General features: G+C 38.5%; 1 protein-coding gene across 1 annotated transcript in view; it reads right to left on the bottom strand.

The window, feature by feature from the left end:
• ERICH3 (glutamate rich 3) overlaps positions 1 to 19,558 on the bottom strand; it is a 94,923-nt gene extending 75,365 nt beyond the window's left edge. The window contains exons 1-2 of the mRNA XM_047724928.1: positions 19,476 to 19,558; positions 18,400 to 18,636 (exon numbers count right to left, since the gene is read on the bottom strand). Of these exons, the coding sequence (XP_047580884.1) occupies positions 18,400 to 18,636; positions 19,476 to 19,558 (320 nt within the window). The remainder of the gene's footprint in view (positions 1 to 18,399; positions 18,637 to 19,475) is intronic.
• Positions 19,559 to 20,960: the final 1,402 nt, after the last annotated feature.

The following is a 20,960-nucleotide window of genomic DNA, read 5'->3' as shown; positions in this document are numbered from 1 at the left end:
AGACTGATGGGACTACATTAGCAGTCAAAGCAAACATTTCTATTGTATCCATGCAAATGTCACCCTTGTTCAGACCATGAAGCCTCCACAGGGAGATGGTAGTAATCCTGTGTCTCAGCCACAACCATGGTCTGTCTAATCCTCTCAGCTCTGCTTCTCTTCCTGTGTGCTTGGTATGGGTTTGTGGCCTCCCTTTGCACTTGCTCAATTATAAGAGCTTTACTGACCCGGCCACAAATTTCGATTAGTAGAGCTTTTCTGATGTTTCTGCCTTTGTCCTCTCCAGTCACTGCCACTGTTCCCCCAACACACACACCCTTTTCTTTTCTCTCTTGCCCTCAGCAGAGCCCTGGGCCAGATGAGGTCACCTCACCCGAAGTGATTGTGTTGCACCTGCAGCACTCCACTCCCTTTGTAAGTCACTCTCTGCATCTCTGGTCAAAGCTGGACTTCTGGTCGTGCTACCCTGTCCCATGATCCTCCCTGCTGTGGTCCATAAGATCAACAACTGCGCTGATCACAGCAATTACCAGGCCACTGTGACTATATCATTCAAAGGCCATGCTGTTCACGCCAAGTCCCACAGCTAAAAACCAAGACTGGCCTAACTCATTGGCTTCTTCATCTGATGGACAAGCCTACTTACCCATCCTCTCGTCACTGGGTGGAGAACAACCCACTATCTGGCTCAATGCACCAGGGAAGACGGTCCCCCAGGAAACAGAGCAACCCTGTCACTATGACAGGTCCTGTTTCCTCCACTCTGATAAATACCCCACATTCCTGCGGTGTAGGGATTAGAGAAGCAGGCTGCTGAGTCACTGGGAGTGCTGCCTTCCCAGCTGCAGTCCTTCAACACTTAACCCTGGAACCCCTGCCTCCCACTGTGTAGAATATATAATGGAGCTCTGAAGTAATAAAGTCAGTGGTTCCTATCAAACCCTCCATCTGCCCCCAAAGAGAATCTATCCCATAAAAACCCCATCTGAAAAGACAAGCACTATAATATTATTAATCACAAGCATTTATTGAGCACTGACTATTTTCAGGGCATTCCATAAGATACCAGTGATTCAGAGATGGCACAGACACTGCACCCACAGAGTTCCCAATCTAGTATACAAGGGGGAAGTATACATATACATACAGTGTGTGTGTGTGTGTGTGTGTGTTAGCACGTGGGCATACTTTATTTCCTCCTGTGTCATAGGTCAATTCATTCACAAATGGATAATGCATATTTAAGTGTCTCCATGTCAGATTCTGTGCCCTAAGTTGGGCAAGAAGTATAATATTCCCATCCCATTAGCAGATTACAAAGTCCTTCCACATACAGGGTCTCACGTGATTTCTTTTAGGCCCGTAGAATGAAAGCTAGTACAGCTCTCCCATCTTCCTGAAATGGAAAATCTCTAAAACAAGATTATCATTTAATGTGAGCCAGTCATAGAAAAGCCTGACTAAGGTAACACTTCTTCACGTACCACAGTGATAGAAGAATTTCTTCTGGCCTCAGCGATCTGGAACCTAAGCCCTCTCCCAGCACTGCCTCTCCCCACACTGTCTACCTTTGAGGGGAGAGACAGACGTAGTGGTCAAGACTCCAGCTCCAGTTCAATCCTGGCTACACCATTACTGGTTCTGTAACTGGGAGCAAGTGACTTACTATACCTTGGTTGTTCTACCTTCCACAAGACACTAGAACATGAACAAGATGCGGCCAAGTTCTTTGCCACTTTATAACTAGGATCGCTTTTCCTCCAGTTTCCAATAGCATGTTTCTCATTTCCAACTCAGACCTCATTGGAATGGCCTTTATCATCCATATTTCTACTAACATTCTGTACACAATTATCTATGTGTTCTCTAAGATGAAGGAAGCTTTTTCTCCAGCTCCCTTTTATTTTTTGAGCTCTCACCAGAATTACAGGAAAATTCCTTCACAAGAAAATACTTGCAAACAATATGTCTGATACGGAGTTAATATCCAAAATATATAAGGACCTCATACAACTCAAAAGTAAGCATAATAACTATAACAACAATCCAGCTAAAAATGAGGAGAAGACCTGAAAAGACATTTTTTCCAAAAAAAAAAAAGAAAAATACAAATGGCCAACAAATATGTGAAGTGATATCCAGTTTATCATCAAGGAAATGGATATCAAAACCATAAGAGATAATCACTTCACATCTGTTAAGATGGCTATTCTCCAAAAGATAAGAGATTTTAAGTGTTGGTGAGAAGGGAGAGATGAGGGACCCTTTCTTTGCACATTACTGGTGGGAGTGTAAATTGGTACACTATGGAAAATCGTATAGAGGTTTCTCAAAAAATTAAAAATAGAATTCCCATAAGATCCAACAATCCCATTTCTGGAAATACTTCCAAAAGAAATGAAATCATGATCTTGAAAAGATATCTGCACCCCCAAGTTCACTGCAGCATTATTCATAATAGCCAACTCATGGAAACAATCTAAGAGTCCATCAATGTATAAAAGGATAAGGAAAATATGGTGAACACACACACACACACACACACACACACACACACTGGACTATTATTCCACATTAAAGAAAGGAAATCCTGCCATTTGCAATAACATGGATATATTTTAGGGCATTATACTAAATTTGGTAAGTCAGAGAAAAAAAAATACTGTGCAATCTCACTTGTATGTGGATATTTTTTAAATGAACTAACAGAAATACTGAATGATGGTTGCCAGGGATTGCACGTGAGAGGAATGAAGAGATATTGGTGAGAGGGTACAAATTTCCAGTTACAAGATGCATAAGTTCTGGGGATCTAATGTACACCATGGTGAATACAGTTAACGATGTTGTATCATATACTTGAGAGTTGCTTAGAAATTATATATTTAAAAAAGTAATTATGCAAGATGATGAATGTGTTAAAGAAACTTACTGTGGTAAACATTTTGCAATATCAACATCTATCAAATCATCACATTGTACACCTTAGACTTACACAATATTATATGTCAATTATAGCTCAATAAAGCTGGAAAAAACCTTTTGCACCTCAAAACTTTTCCAGTCACTACTCCATTACCAATTCCAAACCTGCTTCCACAGTTTTAGGTATTTGTTATAGCAGCATTCCACTTCTTGGAACCATTTTCTGAGTCTGTTCAGACTCTGTCACAAAATGAACTGGGTGACTTAACCAACAGATATTTACTTGCCAGTTCTGAGGGCTGGAAGTCTGAGGTCAATGCGCCAGCACGGTCAGGCTCCTGGTGAGGCCCTCTTCCTGGATGGTGAACAGCCATCTGGTCTTTGTATTCTCACGTGGCACGGAGCAGACAGAAAGGCAAGCTCTTTCTCGCCTCTTCTTACACGGGCACTAATCCCATCATGAGGGCTCCATCCTCATGACCTACCTCCCAAAAGCCCTAGCTCCAAATACCATTGCACTAGGGATTATGGTTTCAGCATATGAATCTGAGGAGGACACAAGCATGTGGTCCAGAACAGAAAGCATAATTGTCTTTTTTGTCTTTTGTGGATTAGGAAAACAAACCTTAGTTTAAGTCACTTGCTAAAGATCATATAACCTAAAACTTGTTCCTTATAATATTTGCCAAGTCACAGTGGAACACCACTCACCAGGGCTTGCTAAGGTGGGGACCAGGATGTTAAGTATGATGACAGAAAAATAAGAATCATGAAATCGTCACAGAAAAATGTAATTCTATAAATTCCCTGGTACAGAAATAGAAAAATTTTAAATGAAACTACTTACAAATGAAATCAATACATAACTTCATTTGTAATTAGCCATATCATTAGCATAAAAACAATATTCTGAAATCTTTAAATTATCTTATTCTCTAATATATATTTCTGCAATCTGCTTTATGATACAAATTTCCCTAGCAAACTTGTTCAGAGAGAATATAAAGAATAATTTTGACACAACCAGTTTTATTTAGATCAAATTGTGATTTTTGCCTATCTGAATTAATGAAGCTTGTACTAGTTTATTACTGCTACTGTACCAAAGTACCACAACTTAGTAGCTTAACACGAATTTATTGCCTTATACTTCTGGAGGTCCAAAGTTCAAAATGGGTCTCACTAGACTAGAGTCAAGGTGTCATCAGGACTACATTCCTTCTGGAGCCTCTGAAGAAGGATATTTTCCACATTCTAGAGGCTCCCCCCATTTTATTTTAGGGTCAGCTGATTAGCAACCTTAATTCCATGTGCAAACTTAATCTCCTTTTGCCATGTAAATTTCACATGTTCTGAAGACTAAGACAGGGATGGACTTCTTTGAGGGGCATTCGTTATTCTGCCTATCACAAGGCTTTTCCTATATGCCAGATGCCAGGCAGCAGAAACACTAGATGCTGAATGTTATGGCAATAACATATTATTGTATATACACTGTATATACACTGTATATACAGTATATACACTGTCCAATGACCACGTCCAGTCATGCCAGTGATCCTCACTTTCAAAAGGGACACTTCCCAGATGGAGGAAGACAGTTCTTGGCACCATACCAGGATGTACAAAATAAACTGGAGCCTAAATTTTGATGTGCCAAATATGAGCACTAAGACAAAAGAACAGGAGGGACACTAAGGAGCCAATATATTCAAACAATAGATTTTTCTCATAAGGATAACAATAGAGATATAACTTCTTTAGGTGAATGTAATATGTGAAAAGACAGTTTAGCCCATAGGATGTAATTGCACTTGTGTCAAACATCAATTAATCAGCACTTAACATATTTCATGAAATTCAAATAATGATTATATGAAACACTAAGAAAGAAGAAAATTTTGCCAATTACATTATAGCATGCCATTGATGTAAGCACAAATGATTTTAGTAATGTTAAAATGTGAAAGGATCTTCTTAATATTGATGTAATAGGTCACTATGTATACTTAATTACTGCACATATATAAATAAATCTGAGGAAGAGGAAAGAATATGGCAGGATCCCTACCATTAAAAGCCTCGAAATGAGGTTAGAGAGAAGGATTTTCCACATAAAACAATTAGAAAGCATATGAAACTATATTTTAAAAGTAATAACTGTGGAGCATTGGGCTGACTCATACTGGCTCTAATGAGATAACCGTTAAGATTTTCAGGAGTTTTGCAAGCCATTGTTAGCATGAAATTGGCCATCGTGGGAGTATTTACACCACAGAAATTAACAAACACTATAAATCTGGGCTTTTTTCTTTCTGAAAAGCCAGTTTCCCAGCACACTACTAATTTCTAAAATAAGTAGCAAGATATATCACAGGAGCTATTAAATAAAATGATTGATTACATGAGTCAACATACAGAAGTATGCTTTACACAGTTTTATCCAGAAATTCATCTTCTATATGCAATATTTGACCAGAGGGGCTCATATACTCCTTCAACCATTTCCTGTCCCCAACAAAAAGAACATGAGGACTCTAGCAAACACATTGACATTTTCAGCAGCATTTCAATCAAGAAATTTTATGCAAGATATCTCTTTACATTGCCACAAACGGAAAGGTTCAACTCACCTACAAATCTGGAAAAACTGATTACATCATTTTATGCTCAACAAAATCAAATAAGACTTAGGTGAATGAGCATAGTTTTATTGCTAAAGACAAGAGCCTAATCGAGAGGTGCTTTGCATTTCAGAGGTCACTAAATATGCAATTTGTAGAGTTTGATAGTGTTCCAGGAGGGCCTACATCAAAACTCCTCTGCCAAGGCAGGCTTCTAGCAATGACAACCAGATAAAATGTTTCTGCAACTCACTTATCAAGTCTTTGTACTGGGAAAGCAAGTTAAACAAATCATAGGATATTGTGGTTTGATTGCCATTTTGCTACAATTCACAAGCAATAGAGCTCTACCTCTTGACCCATTTGACTTTCTCACTGTCCATCAAAGAGATTTGTAAGAATCTACAGAATTGCAGCTCTATGAGGAAACGCATCACACTCAAGCCACCAACTAAAATTAGGATTTTTGCATCTCAGCAAGATTCTTAGCAAACAAGTTAATAAAATCTAAACGGGAACAACTTCTCCAAACAAAATAACTGAAAGCAGCACAAATAACCAGACAAATAAAGAAAAAATAAACTGTGTAGATTCACATCACTGAAAACTGCATCTCTGTCATTTAAGAGTGAGAAAATTTAAGACCAGACACCTTAACTCTTAATAGGTGCAATGATTTTCCTGTAGCTATTAAAGGCAAATAAATCTATATCAAATACTTCAGCCCAAAATAAATTTTATGAGATTAAAAAAAAAAAAAAAGGATGAGACTTGGGGCTAGAAAGCTTGAGGTCAAATTCTTAATTCTACCCCTTACAAGATGCATGACCCTGGCGAATTCAATTTTCTTTTTGCAATTATCACCATGAAGTCAAATGCTGTGACTGCTTCCTGAAGTGGATGATCTAAGTTTACTGGTCTGGAAATGTATTTACCTGGAGCCACGGGATTATAGAAATGACCACATGAGGTCTAGTCAACTCTCCTATTTTACATTCAGGACACTGAGGTTATAAAAAGAGGCATAGCTCATCAGTAAACTCACGTCCAAAGACTCAAAAAGAAGATGCCAGGATGTCACAGGAATTCCCATAGAATTGTAGCTGTCCCTTTCCTTGGGCCCTTGTGTTGCCACCTCGCACCAGAATTTCTTTCATCATGTTTGATCACTCCCTTTAGACTCATATAAGACCCCTCCATGTATCCATCCCTCTCACAAGGTGATGCCATATCTACAGTAAACACTTCAATACTTGCTGAATGAATGAGATTATAAATCAGTTCATGGAAACAAAATACATTGGTCCAATTCCTTGACATACAACCTTAAAAAAAAAAAAAAATCCATGTGTAAGGATCGTAACCTCTCTTCTGCTTCAGGATAATAACTGAAGGTAGTTTATGCCAAAGGAGGTTCAAAAGCATGCTTTACATATTTTGGCTTTTTTTTTTTTTTTTTAATTCAGAACCCTCAGTGTGGATGATCATGCTGACAATGTTAGTTTTGTTGTTTTGTTTTTGTCAAATAAATGCTTTTGCATATGCTACAAAATTGCATTAAAAGAAAATTTCCTAGGGAGGCAGGAAAAAAAGAAAAACCTTTTGAGGAAACTTGAAGAAAGACCAATACAGAAGACTAATTGACATAAGGGTCAATTATTTTCCCAACCTTTATAAGAAAATTCTTTGCCAACGAAAATTAGACCATGAGTCTCAGCTGCCTGCCACTTTATAGAGGGTGATTGAACTAATACTATGTAAATGATTTTATATTACATTCTTCATTCTTTTTATTTGTATCCAAACCTGCCAGATCTCAGCAATTATGCTAAATATTGATTTACAATTTCTCTCAGCTTATTCCAACGAAGCAGACAGATGAGAACCATAATATTATTTTATTTATAGCCTTAATATGATGGTTTGAAGTGACTAGTAAAAACAAAACTAGTCTCCAACTGTGCTGACTACTGGTGAGATAGTTCTGCAGTGTTCACAGATGAGGCAATAAGAAACTAGTTCATGAGAAGTCAGTAGGCCTGGAACTCCCTAAGGTGGACAGTTCCCAAAAGAAGAGGTTTGAGCCTCTAAGCTCTTCTCTGGAGGCTTAAGAATTTCAATTCTTTGGAGAGAAAAAAATAAATTGTGGACACTTAAAGAAATATGCATTAATGGAAAAATAGCGTGCAAACCAAGGGAGATAAGGATGCTGTTTGGAGAAAAGGTGACAGGAGGGAAAGTTCTAGGAACCAATAATTTTCATCACAGTATTTATAGATCACTAACATTTTTGTAGTGCACACAGTAAACACTCTACTAACATAAGCGATGTACTTTAATTCTCAAAACAACCCTGCAAAGTACTATTATCCACCCTCTTCACGGAAGAGTAAACTAAAATAATAGAGTGCTTAGCTGAGCAGATCATAACTAGTTAAAGGCAGATCCACCATTCAAATCAGGCACTGTTCTGCTTGAACCACTAAGCTGAACTGCGTTCTACAAGGTCCCGTCAACAGTCCTGAGGAGCTCAGCCTAAAGAAGAGAAAGCATATGGTGGACAGATAAGTGAATGGTTGACCTGTGAAAGATGCTAAGAAGGCAGGAGCATCCCAAATGATGAAGGAAAGTACAGGGAGGGCAGTTTGGCTTAATAAAAGGAACAATTGTTTAAAAGTCAAAGGAGTGGCCTGTAAGATGGGCCTGGGACTGGCCAGTTTTCTAGTAGCCATGGAGGGTTTTAAGCAGGGAAACAGCATGACTAAATTATTCTACCACCAGTATCCTTGAGGAGGATGGTAGCTGAGAGTTTTACCTCTCAAGTCCAATTTCCTCAGTTTGAATCTTAACTATCTAACCATATCAGCTACTGAGTAGACTAGCAAAGAGGGGCAAGGTACTTAACTTCCCCGTGCCTTCTATTTTCCTCTGAAAATGGAAATAATAAGAGGGCTGTTTTTGAAAATCATTGAGAGCGTTAAATGAGTCAATACTAAAAACCTAGCAAATTGCTTATCATATACGAAATGCTCGGTGGATTTTGGAAGTTACCATTGAGTTGATGTACTTTAAGAATTAGATGCTAAATATTTAATGATGTGTTAACTAACATTTCATAAACATACATATATGAAACCTTCACACTGTGCACCTTAAACTTATATAATATTGTCAATTACATCTCCATAAAGCTGGAAAAATTAAACAAGAAAAAAACAAACAAAAAAGACTTAAGCAACATATGCTTTGCATGAAGATCAAAATAGACACACAATAGCTGTCACTCACTGAGTCTCTAATATGTGCCAATATTCCTGCAAGGAAGGTATTTATTAGCCCAATTTTTGAAAAAGGAAAGTGAGGGACAGGGAAATTAACTTTCCCAAGTCCCCATAAGGCACAACTGAGATTCAAACCTATGTCTATCTGACCCCAACAATATTCTTCTTCCTACTGTAGCATGTTCATCTCATATTTTTTTAATGAAACATTGATTTTCTCTGTGGAATATCATTCTTTTTCACTTAGAAGGACACAAAAAAGCAAGATGACTTTCAGACAGTTCCAATCTTTCTGAGACTTCAAGTCCTTGTTTGTGGCTTCCTTTGAAATGCTTTAACCTTCTGTCCATACTCCTCCAACAGTTTCTACCTTTCCTTGGACCTTGTCTCCCAACTTGCTTCTTGACCATCTCTGCTGCCTGAAATAGGACTTTGGGATCTGGTTCCTTCCCCATGCTCTTGCATTTGGTCCTGAAACCTCAGACTTTCCCTTTTCTTCTTCTGTAGGCTAATCTCTTCACCGAGGACCGGAACTTCAATACCCCTCTACATAGAATGCAGCCTCAGGTCAGCCTCATTCACTCCCTAAGCCCATTTCCTATTCTGGAAGATTCCTGCCTGGACAAAGCTCTAAGTGTCAAGTTTGACTGAGAGAAAAGCAAAATTCGTAGGAAAGAAAAATTTAACAGTGATAACCTCATATAAATCCCTACAAATTATGGTGAAAGAACCATTTGCTGGTAATTTGAGAGATTCCAAGCTACTGATTTCAAGAGGATTGCTTATGTCAGCAATTACTGAGCCAAGTGCAGGGTATAGTCCTGAAGTACATGGAGGACCAAAATATGTAGAGAGGTATGGTCTCTACCTCAAGACGTTTGTAGTTACAAGGGAAACATAAAGACAACTAGAATGCTATGAGGGAATTCCCTTCCTTACTTGGTGTAACTTTAAAAATAGTACTGTCTTAGAAACAGCCTTTCAAACAATATAGCTTTGTCAGTATAGCTTTAAAAGTAGGATAGACATAGGAAAATGGAGAAAAAATAAAATGACAAAAAAACCCTACTATGATTATCAATGGGAGGATGTCAAGCAGTTTTTCTTTTTTCTTTTCTTTTCTGCTCAAAGTAGAAATTTTTCAAAATACAGATAAGTATAAGGAAGAAAATAAAAACAACTTGTATCCCTAGTACCCGGAGACTCATTGAGATCTCCTCCAAGTCTATTATTCTAATTTACAGCAGATTATTTTTATTTGAATCTAAACAACAGAAACAATATTATTGTAAATATCTTGGAGCAAGCTATGAAGAAAGACAACTTCTTAATATGAGAGCCACATAATATTCACAAATATAAAATATTACAATCCATGGCATATAGAGAATGTCAGATTAACTGCTACCATAAAACACTATGATTCAATTCAATTTAAAATCCTTAGTTTTTAATGCTGTTTCATAACTACTATGTGCAATTTATATTGTCTGTTTAGTTCCCTGCTGTTTTTCCCTTGTTTCAATATTTTGCCCTAAGAATTTTCATTAATTTATAAATGTTTATTACTATTATAAGAAAATAATAACAGTCACAGAAAAATGGATCACCAGCTTAAAATGTACAATTTTCCAGCCCAACTAGTGTAAGATGCTGAGAGGTGGGGAGTAATTTGATTACGAATCAGACTAAAAAGAAAAGTTCAATACTTAACCAGTAGAGATCATTGACTTATTATCTTAATTACTTCTCCTCACTAGTGCTTTAATCATATTTGCTGTTTGCTTTGAGTTTTATCTCCCTTTTCAACTTTTGGCTTCCAATCTCCACTCTTCATGAGCCTCGTTTTGTTTAATCATTTATTGCCAATGACTACATTTCTCATAAAGGCCAACTTTAGCTTTTGCAAGACCACATAAAAAGAGCATCAGCAGTGACAAACAGGTTGTATTAGTGCTGGAGGGCTGCCATAACGAAGTATCACAGACTGGGGCTTAAACAACAGTTTATTGTGCACAGTTCTGGAGACTAGATGTCTAAGATCAAGGTCTCAACAGGGTTGGTCTCTTCTGAAAGCAATGAGGGAAAATCTGTTCCAGGCCTGTCCCTTGAGCTTGCAGATGGCTATTTTTCCTCTCTATCTTCACATGGTCTTCTTTTTGTGTGTATGTCTATGTCCTAACATCCCCTTCTTATAATGACACTAGTCATATTAGATTAATGACCCCATTGACCTCATTTAACCATAATTACATCTTAAGGATCATATCTTATAATACAGTCACATCTGAGGCGCTGGGAGTTAGCACAGAAAATATGAATTTGGGTGTGGTTACAATTCAGCCCAAAACACAAGCACAGTGAAAAAGATGACCAACTGAACAATGTAACATGGATTTAGATAGAAACAAGGAATGTATTTCTTGAGTACAAAGAAACCCACACTTTGATTTCAAATTATCTGTGTCGGCAAACAGAAAAGGGTCATTGATGAGCCATCCAAAAGGGGGACAGATACCTTCTCTATCCCACCACCTCCATGTAGGTAGTTTGGACGGATGTGGACAGGATAATGAAGCTCTCCAAAGAGATCCCCCAAAGCCCTGGGCAGAAAAAGAAATTACACCTCTCAGTCCTCTGCCCATAGACCAAAAAAAGAGTTAACCATACGAAAGAAACTGGTAGATAAGAAGAGTAAGGGTCAGAAGAGACCCTCAAGAGAATGAGAAGTCATTAAGGAAGTCTGACTCATACATCTACACTTTGAAATGTTCTTCACTTCTAAAGCTCACTATAAAAGCAATGCTTTGACAAAGACTCTCAAGAAAACTCTAATCCTAATATTGACAGAATCTTGGTAAGGCATGATTTTACAAGCTGCATCTACTGAACTTGTAACATCTTTTTCTCTTTTCTCTGGAAAAGACATTAATCCAGAAATGCAAGCTCTCAGGTGAATTACTTTAATCCAAATATATTTTCTAATATAACAACCTGCAGCAATGCTGTTGTCAATGAAGGATGTGTTCCCTAATTGGAATTCCTGGAAAAAGACAGTTGTGTAGAGCTTCAAGCTAGTTAAAAAAAAAAAAAAAAAAAGGCTTCTGAGTGGTTAGAAACCAGAGGTATAGTGGAATCCTACCTAACGTTTGGGTTGTAATTAGCACAAGATGCAAATGTATTATATTGTCAAAAATATTCTTAAAAATCATGAGCTTAATCCATAAAGTATGATATTCATGGTTTTGTGTATGCCGCACCACTCAGTAATTCTTTGTATGCATAAGTTTCAGAACCATGGAGGTAGGCCAAAGCAAGGAACTAAAGAAAAATCAAAATGCAGTATCTGTACACTTAAATAAGTCACCTTAGAGGGCATTGCCCAAGTCTTATTCAGTGCAACCAGGACCAGCAATTGATCATTCAAACCAAAAATTAATTTAATAAGTAACTATATTAAATACATTTACCTTAAATAGTTTATCTGAAAGCATAAAAGTCTGTCAGTTCACTATATTTATTTGTGTTTGAGGTGCCAAGGGTTTTACTTTGACTGTGACTCAAGTGATGGTCCTCTTCCCTTATCCTTTAAAAAAATATAAATCATATTTATAATATATCATTTGGGACTTCAAGTTTAGGGAAAGGTGACAAAGATGCTTGCAGATCTTTATGAATTTTGAATCCTAGATATTTTTTCCTCTTTTACAAATTTTACCACCACTTAATTTAATAGTTTACTTTAAACCCATGGACATTTATGGAATCACTCCAAAGCCTACACTATTTTCAACTATTTGTGGGGGGAACTGAGTAAGTCATTGGCAGGAAAGAGCCAATAATTCAATCTGCATACTACTTCTCTCGGTTTGTGCCAAAATTATTAATTAAAGTTAAAAAGATTATTTCAGTATTATCTTCCAGAATCTGAAATTTTCATTGAAAATGATTCTTTGGAATGATATATCTCTTGAAAATATATAAATATTAAATAAAATGTTTTTATATAAATTTTTTATTTATATAAAATTTTATATAAAATTATAAAATTATAATTATTATATATTTATATTATATTATTATTTTATATTATATAATAATATATATAATATTACATATTATATATATTTATAATTATATAAAATTATAAAAATTTTACATAAAAATTATATAAAAATATATAAACAATGATATATCTCTTGAAAATATATAAACACCCAGGCCCAGATTATTCGAGTCTGATTTTAGGTTTGAAAATTGGGTCACAGAAGTTTTATTTTCTCATCTCCCTGAAAAATTCTTGTAGTTACTAATAATCAAAGTAAGTTGGGGAAGTCTCCACTTTTTGCAGTTAGAGATACCTTTCTTCAGCAGAGATTGTGAGAAAGGATGTGGGATGCTACAGAAGATTGCATCTGACAGTACCCTGTTCTCTATACAAGGGGTGTACATACTGGGATATGCACATTCCTTGGATACCTAAAGACTTCCTAATGGAACCCGGGCAAGGGTAGTTCTAGAGGAATTAATTTCTAGACCCTCTAGTTTCTTCGGTGCTAGACTAAAACTGATCTGACTGAAAATGCTCTTCCACATCATAATGATCCATACCCCCCTTCCCTTTTATAATCATCTTCCCAATTTTACAAAAGAAGGGCACACCTCTCACCACCCGGTGTCTTATCATGGTGCACTGAATTTAGGAGGATACCTGGAAAATAAAAGTGGCAACCTACGTTGCACAGATGTTAACACAAGTGCCTTCATGACTGGGCAACACATACGATCGCAAGTAAAGTCCAACCCTTTGCTTTCAACACAATTGAAGGATCTCATTGAAAGATCCCTGAAAACACTTTTTGGCGATAGATCACTATGTGATTTTTGGCCTATAACTCTGAAGGAATTAAAAAAACTGAGTGATGTACAAACAAATCCCTTTCCAATTCCATCTATGTATGAGCACAGGTTTGTTAAGCAAAGGGGTAAGAGAAGACATTCCATCTATAACAAAAAGAGCAGACTCTAACAGATGATCAGAGAAGTCAAGACAAATGAACACACTCAATTCACCTCTTTTAATCAGAAACAATTTATTTCTGAAGTTAAATGGTTAATATGTAACAAGAGGGTGAGTAGAAACCACCCAATTTGAATTCAAATATTTAATCACTTCAAGTCTGATTTCCTGTGTGACAGAGATAATTTTGGTAGTAGGAGTGAGTGGTGAGCAACGGAGAGACTAGAAAGTTGCTACAGCCATACAAAGCAGTACACTTTTGTAAGAAGGCAGAGACACCACAATTTTAAATCTAGTCAGCATTCATCACCACACATAGGTACAAATTGTGTGTGTGTATAAGAATGTTTAAGATCTACTCTTTTAGCAACTTTCAAATTAAAAAAAAAAAGTATTATTAGCTGTAATGATTTATCGACTGGAAGATTGTACCTTTTGACTCCCATCACTCATATCACCACCACCCTCCCTCCACCCCTCCCCTGTCTCTGTATCTATTAGTTCATTTGTTGTTGCTATTTTAGACTTCACATAGAAGTGAGATCATATAAGTATTTGTGTTGGTCATTTTGTGGGACATACAAATATTGAATTATTTTATCATACACCTGAAACTAATGTTATATGTTAATTATATCACAATTTTTTAAAGTACCCTGTTGAACCAACCAAACAAAAAAAGGCAGAGACAAACTGCAATGGGCATTCCAATTGTAAATGACATGGTGGGCTTATGATTTTTTGTCACTTTTGGATATCTATATCCACTATCTAAAAATTGACAATTTCATTCCCAACAGTTTTCACCCTGTCTTTGATGAAGAAGGACTGAGTTACCAGCGAGTACTAAGGATGTGTTAATTCTTTCTATACCATACTTCCGTATACAATGGTCCCCAACTTACAATGGTTTGGCTTATAATTTTTTGAGTACAATTGTACAAAAGCAATAAGCACCCAGGAGAAACCATTCTGAATTCTTATCTTTTCCTAGGCCAGTGATATGTGGTATGATGCACTCTGGTGGTGCTGGGCAGTGGCAGCTCCCAGTCAGCCATACAGTCACAAGGATACACAACTGATACCCTTAAACCATTCCGTATGTACCCAGATAGCCATTCTGTTTTTCACCTTCAGTAGAGCATTCAATATATTGAATATATATTATTCAATTATATTCTATTATATAATAGGCTTCGTGTGAGATGATTTTGCCCCAATATATAGGCTAATGTAAGTGCTCTGAGTACATTGAAGGTAGGCAAGGCTAAGCTATGATGTTCAGCAGGTTTGGTGAATTAAGTGCGTTTTGGACTTATATTACAAGGGGTTTATTGGATCATAACCCTGTCATAAGTGGAAGCAGATCTGTACTCTGTCAGGACAGAAACACTTGTTTACATTAAAAAGATATACATTAATAAGTCTAAATTTTAAAAAAGTGTGCCCAAACCTTGGAGCAATCTTTCCAAGCATACATCTTCCGCATTTTTATCTTGTCATAAACCATAATGCTCCCCATTCTTCCAATTCCTCAAAGCAAATTTACAGACGAGTGTGACTATCTCTACTTAGAGCCAAGCTTATCTTTCACACAGGGAATCAACTTCACATGGATTCAGTGACGATCCTTTGAAGGAGTTAGAATTGCCATATCATTTTATACTCATGCATGACTGAGGGGTATAAAAATCCCCATTCCACCTCCAGGACTAGTGCGCAACCTACAAACACACGCACACACACACCAATAGCAACCCAGGGTGAGATTTAGCGAACTAGAGGGACTATGAGCTGAAATTTTCCACTCTGAAACAACTGCATTAGAGATGGCAGTGCCAGGAGCGGTGTTTTATAGTTGACTTCCCCCAAATTACAATGCAGCTCAGATTCAAAGTCTCTATTATAATCTTTGGCAGAAGTTTTTAAGCCCACTTTTGTTTACTCCAAACTCTTTCTGAACCAAGTCAGCACAGGCCCTTTGCAATTTTTACATCAAGTGTTTCAAGCTGTAATTAAGTAAGCAGTGGCACTCAAAGGAAGCACCAAGAGAAAGCATCAGGGCGTCACTTACTGATTGGTGGAATTTTAGGGATTTGAAATTTCTGTTTTATTGTACCACTGCACTTCATTACCATTTATCCTTAAAACGTAATAAGTACAAACTGCTTCAGCAATGATGGAAAAGCTTTCTCAGCTTTAATGAAACCTTTTATTTGCTACTGAAACTTTTATTATTTCCAAATGGTGGCATAGTCAAGAAAAAGAATCACTACTTATATTGACGAAAAACTTCAGCAATTTGAATAATTTTGTTCGTGGATGAATTTTAAGGCATTTAGATTTTGTTATTCTTATGTTTATTGTTTTCATTTACTTTTGATGAACTAAAAACAAAAAAATACACATATACCCACTATTACAAAATAATTTTCTAATTATATATCAAAATGCCAGATAGTTATGTACAGGAATCACTTGTCAGATGTTGGTCTGATCTGGATAGGAATTTCTATGCATCTAGGGCTCCAACACATCTCAGCTACTGGCAGTGAGACGCAATGTTGTGTAATTGTTCAGTGCACAGGCAATGAAACTGGATGGCCTGGTTTTGCTTTCCAGCCCTGACACCTGCCTACCTGTGAGACCTTTCAAAATTTTCAGACCTCAGTTCCCTTCCCTGTGAGAATGAGGGTGACTAGAATCTGCCTCATGAAATGGGTGGGGAAATTAAATGAGGTATTTCATGTAAAACATTATTCTATAGCATGGCACATGGTAAACACTTGTTCAGCTTATGGTACAAATGTTCAGCTCTAATACGCTTTTCCTTTGTGAATACATCCACCTCTAGACTGGAGGCAGTGTCAGAACACACCATTCATTCAACAAACATTAACTGAGCTTTACTTTATGCAGAACATTGTCCTAGGTGAAGGGGGCACAAAGATTAATAAGACATGGTGCCTACTCTCCAGGAGTTTATAATTTTAGTGCAAAATTAGTGTTGCCATCTTAGTATCTTTTTTGAAGAGTACCATGAAGCATACTCTTTCCCTAGATGATAAATTTTCCTTTTTTCCAATGTGCTTGGAACTAATGGAGCTTCAGAAAAATTTCACTTCAGTTTCTGAAATCTTAATCATGCACAATTTAATAAGCAGCTACAGGTTTTTCCACATTTTAAAATGGATGATTAAATGGTCTAATAGGATTCTAACTTAGCCAAAAACTTGAAAAACATAGGAAGACAACCATGACTGACACATTCATTTTCCCATATGTGGACATACTGCAAACAGCAGCTGCAGAAAAATAGTGCCATTTACATCCCACATGACCCACGGCTAACTAAAATTGCACAGGAGTTCAGCCTCAAAGTGGAAAGAACCTAAACTAAATTCAATTTGAGATAAAATGAGAAGGTTGTTTAGTCGTAGCTACACTGCTTTCCAAAAAGAGTTCTGAAATTGACTTCCAACATGGCAGCTTGTATACCTCCAGTTTTTCAAACATTTTGTTTATGTCATTACACTCAGAGAATTCATTAAAAAATAAAAATTTTTAAGTTTGACTATCAATCCTAAACACAACGACTAATGTGGCATTTTAGACATCACAAACCCCAAATGATCTTAAATATGTTGTCCTCTACTAATTTGCTGCTCTTGAAAATGTGCAATAAATCCAATTAAAAAGGAAAACATTTTCAAATTAGTTGCAAGATCAACTAGGATATTATCTGCTTACTAGATGTATCATAATAAAAAACCATCTAATATGCATTACATTGTTTATTTCGGGAGGAAATTGGATATTCTCCCTTCCAACAAAAGGACAGAGACTTTTTTTTTTTTTTAACAACGTCCAATAATGACTGTGTTAACTTTCTAGAATAGATTGAATAATTGCCAAATACATCTTCTGAGGAGTCACCCTGCCCAAAGCAACAGGAGATCATGTGTAAACATAGGAGGGCACAATTCCTTCCTTCTCTCCTTCCTCTCCAGTATCACACCACCTTCCCTGGTCAAAATACTTTTAAAGATTTCCCCATGACACTGAAATAAGGGGCCCCCTTCACAGTGAAACCTCCTTCGACATTAAATCAACTCACACCTCATTTCTCTGCAAGAGGCCACAGTGAAAATTTCTCTCTCAGTCCCCAATCTCCAAACGAATGCATATTTTGGTGACCTCTCCTTTTGCATTCAAACGCACATGTCCTACACCACAGGATCTTTTTGATCCCAGCTAACGTCCCTGCTTAATGTATGCGTTTTTCACATCCATTTTTTAATCCTTCCAGAGTGAAAATGTCAAAGAGGCGAACGTCGGTGAAAGAACCAAGGAAAGGGAGGGAGGAGGTGGGAAGCCTGGGATTTCTGCCATCTTCAGTGCAACCCAGAATTCCTATTATTTGTTTCTTCTTCCCCAGCCCTCCCTCTCGCTTCCCCTCTAGCCCCTTTCTCCGCTGCAGGAGGGAGGAGGGGCCGCTGGCTGAAGCCGCCACCTGCCGCGGGGTGGAAAAGCTCCAGTTGTCACTTACCCAGCCGGGTGAGAATGGCTCATTTTTGCAGGATCCCTTTTGGACCCCGCGGCAGGTGCGGAGGTTGGGTGCGCGGGGCCCCGTGCGCGCTGGCGCAGCGACACTTGAGCTCGCCGGGTGACTCCGCACTGCGGCCGTCCGAGCTCCGAGCACCTGAGCTGGGCCGCCGCCGCCCCAGAGCTGCCCCGTAGCCTCCCGGGCCCCCACCAGCTGGCGGTATCCACAGCCTCGCGGTTACTAAGGGAGGAGGGAAGGCGAGCGCGGAGGTTCTGGAGAGCCCCAAGCGCTGCTGGAACCGAGCCTGGGGAAGCTGGAAGTGAAGCTCAGCTTCCAGCCCCTTTTTCTGGGTCCTAATGTGGGAGGAAACTCAGGTCCCTGCTCTGTTGCCCTGGGCGCGCGTTCCCCAGGCACCTGTAATCTGAAACACACACACTCACGCACCCACACTCACGCACACCTATTTAGGCTGGTGTGCTTCCTGCTAGGCCCTGAGGAAGCAAGGGCTGGGTTAGGTAATCAAAGTCCAGAGCTGCCACTGTGATGCATGGGTTTCTAGTTGTAAAACAGTCCCTGGATTTCAAGTTCAAGGGAAAGAAAGAGGTCTTTCTCAATCTGTTTTGGGTTTTGATTTTGATTCAGATCTCGAAAGCATGGCAATAGCTTCATTTCCTCTTTGGAAAAATCACCATCCTTGCTCCCACTGAGGTCCCCACTCCCAGCAGGCAGTGCCCATAGTTCTGAAGTCCAGAAGGTGGAATGGTGCAGTTTCTCAGGGAAGGATGCTGGAATGGAACCTGTATTCGAATCCAACACAGAGAAGACAGTCCTTCCGTGAAAAAGCCTAGATTTACATGGCAGGTCCTTGGTGTGGAGGAAGCCTAAAGCACTGAACTTAGATGACACTAGCCCGAGTCCTATTTTGCTTTGTCAGGTTGTTTTTTGAGGACTTGATCTCTGGCCTCAGGTTCCTCGTGTGTAAGGGACAGGTTGGACACATCTGTGGTGACTGAGCCCTCCATGGATCTCTACTCTAGCTCAAACACACTTACAGGGGGGCTGCACATCAGTTCACTAACAGCATTCTGCTCTCCCACACATCATAAAGAACCACTGGGATGTCAGAGTCCGTTTCCTTCACATGATATTCAAGGTCCCTCATCCCTGGACCCCTGCATCTCTCCTCAGCCCCACTGTGACCATTTTCTCCCCCTCTACTATCCTAAACTAGCAAAACCAGATCTCGCACTGTGAATGGAACATAGTTCTTCCCTTGACCACTTGACAAACTTCTATGCATCTTTCAACCTTAGCTTGCCCACCTCCTTCTTGGATGTCCCCAGGTGTGCTGAGGTCTTCCACATCGGGGGCCCCACTCTACATACCTCTGTTTTACACCCACACTCTGCATGACTACACTTACTGGCAGATGGTTGCCTTTTCTACTTGAATGTGAGCTCCTCTGTTTTGTGTGGTACATGCATTTTATTTCTTGGTCTTCTCAGAAGCAAACAGCAATTCAACAAACATTTGGTGCATAAATGAAGGGAACAGTTTTCTTTAGTATCTTGTCAGAGTGGTAGTATTTTTATAGACCGCTTACTCAGTGCATTCCTCAGCATTTAATGGGAACTTACTAACTGTTCATTATCTCATTTAATCCTCCTCTCTACTCTGTGAGGAAGGTTTTCTCCTCCACTTCACAGCTATCCAAACTAAGACACAGAGGAGCTAATTTATTTTGCTTGAACTCTACTTTAGCTCCTAAGTGGAAAAAAACAGGATTCAAATCCAAATCTGTCTGATTCCAAAGCCCACAAGTGGTGTTTTGTTTTGTTTTGTTTTGTTTTGTTTAACAATGACAACATTCCTTCCCCCATGATTCCTGTGAGTTGCCACAGGAGTGAAATTTCCTCCACTATCAGAACTTTCAGACCTGAAAGATCAGAGCCATCCCAGCAGGGGGAACATAGAGTTCTAGTTCAACAGCCAAGATCCTTAGACTGAGGACTCAAGGCTGTTTTGGGGAACCAAGGTTAGAGAAAGAGAAAGGCAGAGGTTGTCCAAGAAAAAAGATAGGAGATGTGAAAGTCATCTTATGCTTCAACAAGGAATTTCTATAGGTCCCTAATCTCTGTGCAGCCACAACTGGGACTTGAGCCAGATCTGCCCCCACAGATGTCTACTCCCACTGCCAGTGGCTCCCATTGGATGGTGTCCTTCATGTTCCCTGTTGCTACATTTCACCTGGATAAAAATTGGCCAGGAGGGAGGGGGTACTAGAGAAAGACATTATAATTTGCCCAAGTGCTCTCAACCCCTAAGAATGATGTAAATAAGATAATCTTATATAGGTACTAGTTGTTACATATTAATTCATTTGTGCAAATAGAAAATGGTATTCGCTCACTGGCGGAATGAGAAAGGAAATTAAAATACACTATGTAGATGCTCAGGATTTTGTAGAAAAGAATCCCTGGCACTCGGCAGATAGCAAGGTACTCTCAGCAGCATGTATTAATTCATAAATGGGGTTTGAGTTCTCCACCCCTGTGAGCTGCACA

Source organism: Lutra lutra, chromosome 4 (genome assembly GCF_902655055.1).
Source record: "Lutra lutra chromosome 4, mLutLut1.2, whole genome shotgun sequence".
Lineage (NCBI taxonomy): Eukaryota > Metazoa > Chordata > Mammalia > Carnivora > Mustelidae > Lutra > Lutra lutra.
The sequence above is the reverse complement of the archived record's forward strand: the minus strand, read 5'-3'. Positions and strand labels throughout refer to the sequence as shown.